A 15132-nucleotide genomic window follows, 5' to 3' on the forward strand; every position below is an offset into this window, starting at 1 on the left:
CGAAACTTCTGACTCCATATGTAGTCTTTTTGCGTAATTCCCTGTGCCTTCGGTGTAAGTTACACAACAATATGCAAGTAGTGGGAAGACTATAAGTATTCCCTTAGTTAACACCGTCGCTCTAACAAAAATACTTGTATGCACCAAAAAACCCGAGTTCCACGGGGTAAATCCATTAAAAAAAGAACAAATTTTAGCAGAAGGAGCTGCTACAATTGGAGGCGAACTTGCTTTAGGAAAAACGTATTAGTAGCTGATATGCCATGGAAAGGTTATAATTTTGAAGACGCGGTACTAATTAGCGAACGTTTGGTATATGAAGATATTTATACCTCTTTTCACATCCAGAAATATGAAAAAGATATTTATACCTCTTTTCACATCCGGAAATATGAAATCCAAACGGATACAACAAGCCAGGGCTCCGCTAAAAAAATCAGTAAAGGAATACCACATCTAGAAGAACATTTACTCCGCAATTTGGACAAAAATGGAGTTGTTAGGTTGGGATCCTGGGTAGCATTATTTAGCTTGGCAAGAAGAATTTGTCACTACGTTCCGGTCCATATGAAGAATGCGCTGTTCATGCCAGAAACATACTTTCTCTCATTTATCAACAGCTATAGTTTGTGATACAAATATCTTGATTGCGCAAAGACTTGTATTGGAGCAGAGCATTCAGAATGCAATGATAAGCATAAATCTAGATACAGTAGCTGTCATTTCATACGTACAGAAACGTGAATACATCAGTGACTCCCGAGCTACAACTGCCTTGAGCCGTACAGAAAGCATAACACCAAGAATATCGTCAACACGAGCGCCGAAATACATCGAAATCAACATTGGGTTTGACCAAACTAACAATGCAAACCAATCTACAGACCAAAAAACATTCACAGGTCAATCAGGAAAGAGAAAAAACATATAACAAACATACAGAAACAGAACATTTCCACCTGGCACCATCCACTGTTTTAAGCAAGAGCAACAACTGATAGGATTCAAAGGAACTGATGCAATCCACAAATACAAACATGAAATGTATTTGCCCCAAAAAACGCCATGAAATGTCAACAACACTTTCAGACGTACAGGTCTATATATTTATGAAAATAAACGCACAATCCGCCTGTCTCGTGCCATGAAATGTATTTATGCAACTGGTCTGGACAATTCGTCACAGCGGGCAGAAAGTCTTGTTGCCAAGAGGACAGATACATTGAGCAGAGATATATCCTTCAAAGAAGACCACGTCGCCTTTTGTAGTCGCTCACAGACAGAGTTAGAGCATGCCTCCTTCCATCATTGTCAGGGATTTTGTAACCCATCGTTGCTTCTATCTTCTGCTTCCTCGCCATGTAGGCCTCAAACTGACCTTTGGGTCCACCATACTGCTCCAGAACAGCCAATGATATAGGAAGTTCAAAATTATGTAGCGGATTCGTTTCTGTCCCGAGATCCAAAGGTGCGTTGGTATCAACCAGCTTCCCAGCTTCAGCAGCTGCTACTAGAGCTGAAGCTGTGACTGCTGTACCAACTCGCACCCCACCCTTCACAGCTTCCGTCACAGCTATTACATTATCGCTGTTGCCATTGGCGGCTTCAGCATTTTCTGCTTCTCCTTCTGGCTTTGCTGCATAATAGTTCCTCGATCTTGTCCACCTCCTTGAGAAAGGATCATAACCAGCCTCTCCAGCCTTCAAACTTGTATTAACAGCTTTCATTTCTGATGCATTCTTGAAATTCTCAGCACGGTTCTTCCTGTTCATCTCCTCTAACTTTGCTGCCTTCTCATTAGTTGACATTGGCTGAGCAATCTTCTGCAGATGATTCAGCCTTGCACGGATCCTTTCTGCTTCTGCATCATCCCTCCGGACCAGGGCCATCTCCAACTGATCCCTCAACCTATCCTTCTCAGCAGCAACATTCATAGGACGTCTCACAGCTGATTTCTCTTTCAGCATCCGCTGTACAGTAGCTGCTGAATACACAAAATTGTAGGCCTCTATAATGGCTTCTTTCTTCTCCAGCACTTCCTGCCGGGTTGGTATGCGTACGCCATTCTTTTCAGCCTCTTGAAGCCACTCCTTGAACTCTTCTTCAAGGACAGGAGAGTCGGAGACCTGAGTCATCTGCCACCGAGCAGCATTAGCTTCATTATCCCATACAACATTGAGATACTTGCATGTTTCGTAACTCTCCAGTTTGTACTGCCGATCTGGGTCGTTAGCATCCACGTTTCTAACTATGCACAGCCTGTACTTGGGGGTGCCTGATTTTGTCTTGCCAATCCCAAGCCGCACAAAGCAACCAGATACAAGGTCCTCAAAAAAGGGTTCCATGAACCACTTCACCAGCTTTGACCTCCGAAGGGTTATGCTCTTCACATCATCAAACTTGAGAGGGTCAAGTCTACTTGGTGATTCGTCAAACTCATCATCCCGATTATCCTCAGCAATCCCAACATGGTCGTTCATCCTCCCCCTGTTACCGCCATCATTGCTGCCATCGCTCGGGGGGGTTCCAGCCCTGCGTCTATTAGGCGAGCCGCCACTCTTGGGAACCAGATCCTTGAACCTGTTACGGTACCCTTCCGGATCCTGCTGCCTCATCCTCTTGGCTCGCAGCTCGTCGAGTGCGCTCTTGGTGGCAGACCTGTCAGTCCGGGCCGAGGCCCGCAGCCGGCTGGGCGGTGGGGGAGGGCTGTCCTTCCGGGCCTTATCCGCCTTGGACGAGGACGCCCGTGCCAGCTTCTTGAGCTTGTAGTCGTCGATCCTGGTGCTCCGCTCCGCCAGGATCATCTCCCTCTGCAGCTCCGTCATGTTCTCCAGCTGCTCCTTGTCGTCCTCGTCCTTGTACAGGTCGCTCCCGACGGACGGCGCGCTGTCGGAGTCCTCACCCCCGCTCCGCCTCCCCTCGTCATCAGGGTCCTCGTCGTCGTACCCTCCTCCTCCCCGGCCGCCGCCCTTCCCCGTCTGGTGCCTCTTCTTGAGCGGCACCTGCGAGCCCGGCGGCAGCCTCTTCCTCGGGTGGCTCGGCGCGACGTCCGAGTCGGAGTCGCCGTCGTCGGAGCCATCGGAGCCGCTCCCGCCGGAGTAGGAGCCCCCAGCGCGGCGCCCGTGCTGCTGCCAGCGCTGGTTCGACTGCCGGGACTGGCCGCCCTTCCCCACGGTCCGACCCGCGGCCTGGAGAAGCAGATCGTCCAGGTTAGGGTCCGGCATCGCTCCTCCTCTCCTCCTCAAGAACCCCTACAAGAACAATTCCCAATAGCAAATCGCGAAATAAACAGCCATGAGTACTCCGCCAAGTAGCAAAAGTGGAGAGGGAGGAAGAAGATCTGCTGGATTACCTTGGAGCTTCGGTGGCGGCGGCGAGAGGTCGATGGACACCGTCGAACACGAGAGGGGAAAAGGAGGGGTTCTGATCTGTTGTTGGGCCTTGGCAGCAGCAGAGAACTCAACAACGGGCCCGTTTATTATTACGCTGCCTATACCTGGCCTATAGCTGGCCAAACGGGCCGGCACAGCCCGGCCCGGCCCGCCATGGCACGATTATTAGTCGGGCCGTGCCGTGCGGCCTGCGTTCTGCCCCCTCCGGCCCAAGCACGGGCCGGCCCGATGGCCCACTAGCCTGATGGCCTGCTAGGTTGTTTCTTGGGCTGATTTTGGCCTGTTGGGCTGTTTTTATGTGTTATATATATATAATCTGTATAAAAAATAAAAAAAGATAAACGGGTCGTGCCGTGTCGGCCCGCATGCCCAACCTTCAGGCCCAGGCATGGCCCAAGGCAGGCAGCGTGCCTGGCATGGCCCGATTAGAGCGTGCCGGGCCTGGCCCATCACGTGTCGGGCCAGCGTGCTTGCGGGTCGGCATGCCAGGCCCGGCCCATTTGGCCAGCTATAACCTGGCCAAACGGCCCGGCCCGGCCTGTGCTAATCGTGCCTGGCCTGGCACGGCCCGCCATGGTACGTTTAATAGTCGGGCCGTCTCGGGCCGGCCCATAGGCGCTGCTCCTTGGCCCAGGCACGGCCTGATTAGTAAACGGGCCGGCCCGATGGCCCGTTTAGCACGCTGGGCTGCACATATTCAGCATGTTGGGCTGTTTTTTTAGGCTTATTGGGCTATATTTTAGGTATAAATATATAAAAAAATCTAAAAATTATATAAAAAATTTAAACGGGTCGTGTTGTGCCGGCCCGCGTGCCCAAGCCAGGCACGGCCCAAGGCGTGCTGTCGGGCACGACTCGTTTAGCCCATGTCATGCCTGGCTCATAGCGGGTCGTGCCGGCGTGCTCACGGGCTGGCCTGTTTGGCCCGAGCCGTTTGGCCAGCTATAATGCTGCCTCTTTGGGTTTTGGACTTGTGGTTGATGGTAGTCAATGTATACACGATTGATGTTAATCTCTCCCCCTCCCATACAGTGGTTTTGGAAGCAAGGTATGGACCTTAGTAATCATGTTTTTTTACCCCCAATACATCCGGAACGTTTTTTTATGGCATTTTAGTTGATGTGAAGTGGCAACTTTAGTTGTTAACACATGGCAACTTTGTTCCAGTTCGGTTTTTTTTGTCAAAAATTTGTCATGTTTGCCAACCTCTTCTGAACGAAAGTTGCCATGAAAAATGTTCGGATTGCCATGCTTAAAATCCGAACGTTCGGGTTTTATGAGTTCCAGATTTTTTTTCCACTAATAGTATGTTTATACCTATGAAGTTCTCCAGCCAAACCAAGAGGTATCATCTCATGCCTGAAGGCGGGTTAATGAATAACTCTATATTAGGACCTTATTCAGGAGATGAGGTTCTAAAGGCTCTATTTGATATTGGGGATATGAAGATTATGACATATGCTTGGTGATGATCTGGTTAATTGCGGTGTTATACCATTTTGATGGAATGAAACTACAATTGTTATGGTCCTAAAGTAAATTCCCCAGAGAAGGTAACTCATTTTGGACCCATCGGCCTGTGTAATGTGGTTAGTGATCTCAAAGATGCTTGTTGCCAGATTAAAATTAATACTTCCAGAGGTAATGGATGTAATTCGGAGAGCTTTTGTGCTAGGACATCTTGCCACTAATAATGTTCTTGTGGCATATGAAGTTACCATACAAGTAATAATTAAAGGGGTGTGAAAGAAGGACTATGTGTGGCGAAATTGGGCATGCACAAGGCATATGATTGTGTTGAATGGATTTTCCTGAGTGAAATTGATTCTATGTGGCATGGGTCAATTTGGTGATGTTGCGTGTTTCTATGGTAGAGTACCGCATTCGATTCAACTCTAAGGAATCTGAGGCTTTCACTCCCATGAGAAGTCTGAGACAAGATAACCCACTTTCGCCCTGCTCCTTCTACTTTGCACAGAGGGGTTGGCAACCCTTTTGTTAGATGCTCAAGAGACCGACAGTCTTAATGGGATCAAAGTTTGTAGGAAATGCATCTGTGATTAAAACCTTCTATTTGTTGTTAACACTTTAATTCTTATGAGAGCAAATATTCAATATGCAGCAAGTTAGCAGACTACCTTACATCTTGTTGTGGAGTGTCTGGGGAAACTGGTGAGTGTGAACATATCAAGCATCTTTTTAGTCCTAATACTAATGTGGCAATTTGGGAACAAATTTGATCTACTTCACATTATGACAGAAGTGTTTAATGACAAATATTTGGGGCTACCTACCATGGCCAACATGAGTAAATTTGATTGTTTACAACATTTAATTGATCAGGTTTGGCAGATGATTAATGGGTGGAAAGAGAAGCTTTTGCCTACAGGAGATAAGGAGGTTATCTTCAAGTTAGTTGTTCAGCCAATACCATCATACACGATGTTTTGGTATTTAAAAATCCAAACAAGTTTGTAAAGGAATTATTGATGTGATGTCACACTTTTTGTGGGGTGATAGTGACAACAAGGATAGGATGCATTGAATGGTGTGATGGAAGATGTGTGTTCCAAAGATATAAAGAGGCATGGGGTTCCATGATATGCACAGTTTGAACCTGGTAATATTGACAAAGCAAGATGGCACTTAATTGATAATCTAGATTCTCTATGTGCAACCATTTTTTCGGGTTAAATATTTCCCTGATGTGGACTTGCTCAATGCAACTTCAAGGAAAGGAGCTTCCTTTAATTGGTTGTATTATGGTTGGTGTGAACACCTCCAAAGCATGAACACATTTGGAGAGTAGGTGATGGTCAGAAAAATAATATTTGGAATGACACGCGGATTCCTAAATGCAGAACAAGGAGAGTGATCAAAACCCATGGTGGGTACTTATTGTCTGAGGGTGGGGATCCAATTGATCCTAGCATGGGATAGTGGGATGAAGATCTGGTCAGGTTCTAGTCAGTAGGCCTGGAAACAATACTCGGCATCACCTTTGCCATAAAATAGACGATTTTGTTGCCTAGAGTTTTATAAAATAAAATGGGATTTTCACAGTACTATCCGCATATCACACCAAATGGGATCATAAGCACGGGAGAAAACAAACAAGAACTATGGTATGAATTTGATGAATTCTAATCCTATTTGGGGTATTGTCTGGAAATTGAAATGTCCAGCAAAAGACAATATATTTGTCTGGAGAGATCTTCATGGAACAATATCATGTCGTGTTACTTTGGTGGATCATCATATCGAGGCCTCATGGCAATGTACGTACTGTAAGAAGGGGTGAAAGATGTATTGCACTTGCTTATCAGATGCCCAAAGGCCGAGGAAGTGTCGGGTATGCTTGGGATTTATGAGATAATCATCCCATCATGTGATGCGGACCTAGTTGGTGAAGCTATGCTAGAATTTTGGCTATCCAACATAGTTGACCATGCATATGTTGTTGGGGAACATAGCATGCAATTTCAAAAAATTCCTACGACCACGCAAGATCTATATAAGAGATTCATAGCAACAAGAGGGGGCGAGTGTGTCCACGTACCCTCGTAGACCGAAAGCGGAAGCGTTAGGTTAACGTGGTTGATGTAGTCGAACGTCTTCACGATCCAACCGATCTAGTACCGAACGTACGACACCTCCGAGTTCAGAACATGTTCAGCTCGATGACATCCCTTGAACTCTTGATCCAGTAGAGGGTCGAGAGAGAGTTCCGTCAGCACGACGGCATGGTGACGGTGATGGTGATGTGATCCGTGCAGGGATTCACCTAAGCACTATGACGCTATGACCGGAGGAGTAAACTGTGGAGGGGGCACCGCACACGGCTAAGAGAACAATTGATGTGCCTTTGGGGTGCCCCCCACCCCCATATATAAAGGAGGGGAGGAGGAGGCGGCCGACCAAGAGGGGGTGCGCCAAGGGGGGTCCTACTAGGACTCCTAGTCCTAGTAGGATTCGCGGATCCGGCTTGCCTGCTCCCTCCCCATGCTCCCATCCGTGCTCCCACTCCATCCTACGACTATCTTTTTCTCTTTTTTTTCTTTCTAATCTAATCATCTCCCCTTGATTTTAAGGGGGTGGGACGGGCCTTATTTTGTTCCAATCAAATCATCCCACGTATGCGGAAGCACGGATGGGTGCACACGGGGGGAGCATGCAAGTCTCGTCCAGGATTCGCCCCCCCCCCCTCTTTTCCTTCTCTTGGAGGTGGAAAGGGGGAAGGAGAGGGAGTAGGAGAAGGAAAGGGGGTGGCGCCTCCTTCCCTAAACCAATTCAGCCTCCTCCCTTGTGGGGCGCACCATCCCCTTGTGGGCTAGTTAGCCTCCCTCCTATGGCCCATATGGCCGATATCTTCCCCCGGGGGGTTCCGGTAACCCCTCCGGTACTCCGGTATGTACCCGATACACTCCGGAACCCTTCCAGTGTCTGAATACTACCTTCCAAAATATCAATATTTACCTCTTGACCATTTTGAGACTCCTCGTCATGTCCGTGATCTTATCCGGGACTCCAAACAAACTTTGGTCAACAAAACACATAACTTATAATATAAATCGTCATCGAACGTTAAGCATGTGGACCCTACGGGTTCGAGAACTATGTAGACATGACTGCGACACATCTCCAGTCAATAACCAATAGCGGAACCTGGATGCTCATATTGGTTCCCACATATTCTACGAAGATCTTTATCGGTCAAACCGTAATAACAACATACATTATTCCCTTTGTTATCGGTATGTTACTTGCCCGAGATTCGATTGTTGGTATCATCATACCTAGTTCAATCTCGTTACTGACAAATCTCTTTACTCTTTCCGTAATACATCATCCCGCAACTAACTCATTAGTCACATTGCTTGCAAGGCTTATAGTGATGTGCATTACCGAGAGGGCCCAGAGATACCTCTCCGATACTCGGAGTGACAAATCCTAATCTTGATCTATGCCAACCCAACAAACACCTTCAGAGACACCTGTAGAGCATCTTTATAATCACCCAGTTACGTTGTGACGTTTGATAGCACACAAGGTGTTCTTCCGGTATTCGGGAGTTGCATAATCTCATAGTCAGAGGAATATGTATAAGTCATGAAGAAAGCAATAGCAATAAAACTTAACGATCATTATGCTAAGTTAAGGGATGGGTCTTGTCCATCACATCATTCTCTAATGATGTGATCCCATTCATCAAATGACAACACATGTCTATGGTCAGGAAACTTAACCATCTTTGATTAACGAGCTAGTCAAGTAGAGGTATACTAGGGACACTCTGTTTTGTCTATGTATTCACACATGTACTAAGTTTCCGATTAATACAATTCTAGCATGAATAATAAACATTTATCATGATATAAGGAAATATAAATAACAACTTTATTATTGCCTCTAGGGCATATTTCCTTCAGTCTCCCACATGTACTGGAGTCAATAATCTAGATTACATAGTAATGATTCTAACACCCATGGAGTCTTGGTGCTGATCATGTTTTGCTCATGGAAGAGGCTTAGTCAACGGATCTTCAACATTCAGATCCGTATGTATCTTGCAAATCTCTATGTCTCCCTCCTTGACTTGATCGCAGATGGAATTGAAGCGTCTCTTGATGTGTTTGGTTCTCTTGTGAAATCTGGATTCCTTCGCCAAGGCAATTGCTCCAGTATTGTCACAAAAGATTTTCATTGGACCCGATGCACTAGGTATTACACTTAGATCGGATATGAACTCCTTCATCCAGACCCCTTCATTTGCTGCTTCTGAAGTAGCTATGTACTCCGCTTCACACGTAGATCCCTCCATGACACTCTGTTTGGAACTGCACCAACTTACAGCTCGACCATTCAATATAAATATGTATCTGGTTTGTGACTTAGAGTCATCCGGATTAGTGTCAAAGCTTGCATCGACGTAACCATTTATGACAAGCTCTTTGTCACCTCCATAAACGAGAAACATATCCTTAGTCCTTTTTGAAGGAAATATGCCCTAGAGGCAATAATAAAGTTGTCATTTATATTTCCTTATATCACGATAAATGTTTATTATTCATGCTAGAATTGTATTAACCGACAACTTAGTACATGTGTGAATACATAGACAAACAAAGTGTCCCTAGTATGCCTCTACTTGACTAGCTCGTTAATCAAAGATGGTTAAGTTTCCTAGCCATGGACATGTGTTGTCATTTGATGAATGGGATCACATCATTAGAGAATGATGTGATGGACAAGACCCATCTGTTAGCTTAGCATAATGATCGTTCAGTTTTATTGCTACTCCTTTCTTCATGACTTATACATGTTCCTCTGACTATGAGATTATGCAACTCCCGAATACCGGAGGAACACCTTGTGTGCTATCAAATGTCACAACGTAACTGCGTGATTATAAAGATGCTCTACAGGTGTCTCCAATTGTGTTTTTTGAGTTGGCATAGATCAAGATTAGGATTTGTCACTCCGTCTATCGGAGAGGTATCTCTGGGCCCTCTCGGTAATGCACATCACTATAAGCCTTGCAAGCAATGTGACTAATGAGTTAGTTGCGGGATGATGCATTACGGAACGAGTAAAGAGACTTGTCGGTAATGAGATTGAACTAGGTTTTGAGATACCGATGATCGAATCTCGGGCAAGTAACATACCGATGACAAAGGGAACAACATATGTTGTTATGCGGTTTGACTGATAAAGATCTTCGTAGAATATGTAGGAACCAATATGAGCATCCAGGTTCCGCTATTGGTTATTGACCGGACATGAGTCTCGGTCATGTCTACATAGTTCTCGAACCCATAGGGTCCGCACGCTTAATGTTCTGTGACGATTTGTATTATGAGTTATGTGTTTTGATGACCGAAGTTTGTTCGGAGTCCCGGGTGAGATCGGAGACATGACGAGGAGTCTCGAAATGGTCGAGACATAAAGATCAATATATTGGAAGGCTATATTCGGACATCAGAAAGGTTCCGAGTGATTTGGGTATTTTTCGGAGTACCGGAGAGTTATGGGAATTCATATTGGGCCTTAATGGGCCATACGGGAAAGGAGAGAAAGGCCTCAAGGGTGGCCGCGCCCCTTCCCCATGGACTGGTCCGAATTGGACTGGGGAAAGGGGCGCCCCCTTCCTTCCTTCTCCTTCTCCCTTCCCTTTTTCCTATTCCATGTGGGAGGTGGAATCCTACTAGGACTAGGGAGTCCTAGTAGGACTCCACACTTTGGGCGCGTCCTATGAGGGCCGGCCTCCTCCTCCCTCCATCCTTTATATACGTGGCCAGGGGGCACCCCATAGACACAAGTTGATCATTGATCCCTTAGCCGTGTGCGGTGCCCCCCTCCACCATAATCCACCTCGGTCATATCATCGTAGTGCTTAGGCGAAGCCCTGCGATGGTAGCATCATCATCACCGTCATCACGCCGTCGTGCTGACGAAGCTCTCCCTCGACACTCAGCTGGATTGAGAGTTCGTGGGACGTCACCGAGCCGAACGTGTGCAGATCACTGAGGTGCCGTACTTTCGGTACTATGATCGGTCAATCGTGAAGATGTAAGACTACATCAACCGCGTTGTCATATCGCTTCCGCTTACGGTCTACGAGGGTATGTGGACAATACTCTTCCCCTCTCGTTGCTATGCATCACCATGATCTTGCATGTGCGTAGGATTTTTTTTGAAATTACTGCGTTCCCCAACAGTGGCATCCGAGCCAGGTTTATGCATAGATGTTATATGCACGAGTAGAACACAAAGGAGTTGTGGGCATAGGTATATACATATTGCTTGCCGTCACTAGTTGTTTCTTGATTCGGCGGTATTATTGGATGAAGCGGCCCAGACCGTTACGCATACGCTTACGCGAGACTGGTTCTACCGACATGCTTCGCACACAGGTGGCTGCTGAGTGTCTGTTTCTCCAACTTTAGTTGAATCGGATTCAATGAACAGGGTTCTTTCTAAAGATCAAAAAGCAATCACTATACCGCGTTGTGGTTTTTGATGCGTAGGTAAGAACGGTTCTTGCTTAGCCCATAGCAGCCACGTAAAACTTGCAACAACAAAGTAGAGGATGTCTAACTTGTTTTTGCAGGGCATGTTGTGATGTGATATGGTCAAGACATGATGCTAAATTTTAATGTATAAGATGATCATGCTTTGTTAAAGTTATTTGCAACTGGTAGGAGCCTTATGGTTGTCTCTTTATTGCATAATATGCAAGCGCCATATAATTGCTTTACTTTATCGCTATGCGATAGCAATAGATGCAAAAGCAATAGTTGGCGAGACGACCATGTGATGACACATTGATAAAGATCAAGATGATGGAGATCATGGTGTCATGTCGATGACGATGGAGATCAAAGGCACAAGATGAAGATAGCCATATCATATCACTTATATTGATTGCATGTGATGCTTATCCTTTATGCATATTATTTTGCTTAGTTCGACGGTAGCATTATAAGATGATCCCTCACTAAATTTCAAGGTATAAGTGTTCTCCCTGAGTATGCACCATTGCGACAGTTCTTCGTGCCGAGACACCACGTGATGATCGGGTGTGATAAGCTCTACGTTCACATACAACGGGTGCAAGCCAGTTTTGCACATGCAGAATACTTGGGTTAAACTTGACGAGCCTAGCATATGCAGATATCGCCTCAGAACACTGAGACCGAAAGGTCGAGCGTGAATCATATAGTAGATATGATCAACATAGTGATGTTCACCATTGAAAACTACTCCATCTCACGTGATGATCGGACATGGTTTAGTTGATATGGATCACGTGATCACTTAGATGATTAGAGGCGTGTCTATCTAAGTGGGAGTTCTTAAGTAATATGATTAATTGAACTTTAATTTATCATGAACTTAGTCCTGATAGTATTTGCATAACTATGTTGTAGATCAATAGCTCGCGATGTAGCTCCCCGTTTATTTTTAATATGTTCCTAGAGAAAAATAAGTTGAAAGATGTTAGTAGCAATGATGCGGACTAGCTCCGTGATCTGAGGATTATACTCAATGCTGCACAGAAGTATTATGTCCTTGATGCACCACTAGGTGACAAAACTATTGCATGAGCAGATGCAGACGTTATGAACGTTTGACAAGCTCGGTATGATGACTACTTGATAGTTTACTGCACCATGCTTTACGGCTTAGAACCGGGACTTCAAAAACATTTTGAATGCCACAGAACATATAAGATGTTCTAAGATTTGAAATTGGTATGAGGCCTCTAACAGTACATTGCCTACAAGATGGAGGAGAATAGCTCGACCAGTGAGTATGTGCTCAGATTGTCTGGGTACTAAAATTGCTTGAATCAAGTGGGAGTTAATCTTCTAGATAAGATATTAATTGATAAAGTTCTCTGGTCACTATCACCAAGTTACCGGAACTTCGTGATGAACTATAATATGCAAGGGATGACGAAAACGAATCCTGAGCTCTTCGTGATGCTGAAATCAGCGAAGGTAGAAATCAAAGAAAGCATCAAATATTGATGGTTGACAAGACCACTAGTTTCAAGTAAAAGGGCAAGGGAAAGAAAGGGAACTTCAAGAAGAATGGCAAGCAAGTTGGCACTCCCATAAGGAAGCCCAAAGCTATACCCAAGCCTAAAACTGAGTGCTTCTACTGCAAAGGAAATGTTCATTGGAAGTGGAACTGCCCTAGATACTTGGTGGATAAGAAGGATGGCAAAGTGAACAAAGGTATACTTGATATACATGTTATTGATGTGTACTTTACTAGTGTTTATAGCAACCCCTCAGTATTTGATACTGGTTCAGTTGCTAAGAGTAGTAACTCGAAACAGGACTTGCAAAATAAACAGAGACTAGTTAAGGGCGAGGTGATGATGTGAGTTGGAAGTGATTCCAAGGTTGATAAGATCACCATTGCACACTCCCTTTACCTTCGGGATTAGTGTTGAACCTAAAACAAATGTTGTTTGGTGTTTGTGTTGAGCATAAATGTGATTGGATCATGTTTATTGCAATACGGTTATTCATTTAAGTCAAAGAATAATTGTTGTTCTATTTACATGAATAAAACCTTCTATGGTCATACACTCAATATAAATGGTTTATTGTATCTCGATCGTAGTGATACACATATTCATAATATTGAAGCCAAAAGATGCAAAGTTAATAATGATAGTGCAACTTATATGTGGCACTGTCGTTTAGGTCATATTGGTGTAAAGCGCATGAAGAAACTCCATGCTGATGGACTTCTTGAATCACTTGATGCTTGTGAACCATGCCTCATGGGCAAGATGACTAAGACTCCATTCTTCAGAACAATGGAGCAAGCAACATACTTGTTAGAAATAATACATACTGATGTGTGCGGTCCAATGAGTGTTGAGGCTCGCGGCGGGCATCGTTATTTTCTCACCTTCACACATGATTTGAGTAGATATGGGTTGATATGTCTCCAACGTATCTATAATTTTTGATTGTTCCACGCTATTATATTGTCTGTTTTGGATGTTAATGGGCTTATTTATACACTTTTATATTATTTTTGGGACTAGCCTACTAACCCAAGGCCCAGTGCAAATTGTTGTCTTTTTGCCTATTTCAGTATTTCACAGAAAAGGAATATCAAAGGGAATCCAAACGGAATAAAACCTTTGGGAGAGTTATTTTTGGAACAAACGTGATCCAAGGGACTTGGAGTGGATGTCAAGCAACCAACGAGGAGGCCACAAGGCAGGGGGCACGCCTACCCCCTGGGCGCGCCCTCCCCCCTTGTGGGCCCCTCGTGGCTCCATCGACCTACTTCTTCCTCCTATATATATTCATATACCCCAAAAACATCCAGGAGCACCACGAAACCCTATTTCCACCGCCGCAACCTTCTGTACCCAAGAGATCCCATCTTCGGGCCTTTTTCAGAGCTCCGCCGAAGGGGCAATCAATCGCGGAGGGCCTCTACATCGACTCCATGGCCCCTCCGATGATGTGTGGGTAGTTTACCTCAGACCTTCGGGTCCATAGTTATTAGCTAGATAGCTTCTTCTCTCTCTTTGGATCTCAATACAATGTTCTCCTCAATCTTCTTGGAGATCTATTTGATGTAACTCTTTTTGCGATGTGTTTGTCAAGATCCGATGAATTGTGAGTTTATGATCAAGTTTATCTATGAACAATATTTGATTCTTCTCTGAAATCTTTTATGTATGATTGGTTATCTTTGCAAGTCTCTTCGAATTATTATTTTGGTTTGGCCTACTATATTGATCTTTCTTGCAATGGGAGAAGTGCTTAGCTTTGGATTCAATCTTGCGGTGTCCTTTCCCAGTGACAACAGGGGCATCAAGGCATGTATTGTATTGTTGCCATCGAGGATAAAAAGATGGGGTTTATATCATATTGCTTGAGTTTATCCCTCTACATCATATCATCTTGCCTAATGCATTACTCTATTCTTATGAACTTAATACTCTAGATGCATGCTGGATAGCGGTCGATGTGTGGAGTAATAGTAGTAGATGCAAAATCGTTTCGGTCTACTTGTCGTGGACGTGATGCCTATATACATGATCATGCCTAGATATTCTCATAATTATGCACTTCTTTATCAATTGCTCGACAGTAATTTGTTCACCCACCGTAATACTTATGCTATCTTGAGAGAAGCCACTAGTGAAACCTATGGCCCCCGGGTCTATCTTTTATCATATAAGTTTCCAATCTATTTT

At 44.8% G+C, this 15132-nt stretch overlaps 1 protein-coding gene across 1 annotated transcript; it reads right to left on the minus strand.

Annotated features, from left to right (window-relative positions):
* Nucleotides 1-973: 973 nt before the first annotated feature.
* LOC123102640 (protein RTF1 homolog) lies at nt 974-3467 on the minus strand. Its single transcript, XM_044524060.1, has 2 exons — nt 3353-3467; nt 974-3251 (listed from the first exon to the last, which is right to left on the minus strand). The coding sequence occupies exon 2, from the start codon at nt 3222-3224 to the stop codon at nt 1242-1244; it is 1983 nt and encodes a 660-aa protein (XP_044379995.1). The 5' UTR covers nt 3225-3251; nt 3353-3467; the 3' UTR covers nt 974-1241.
* Between the last annotated feature and the right edge of the window lie 11665 nt (nt 3468-15132).

This window comes from Triticum aestivum, chromosome 5A, assembly GCF_018294505.1.
Source record: "Triticum aestivum cultivar Chinese Spring chromosome 5A, IWGSC CS RefSeq v2.1, whole genome shotgun sequence".
NCBI lineage: Eukaryota > Viridiplantae > Streptophyta > Magnoliopsida > Poales > Poaceae > Triticum > Triticum aestivum.

Excerpts from the sequence above, each read along its gene's own strand:
- LOC123102640 (XM_044524060.1), bottom strand. The coding sequence starts at position 3,224 with ATGCCGGACCCTAACCTGGACGATCTGCTTCTCCAGGCCGCGGGTCGG.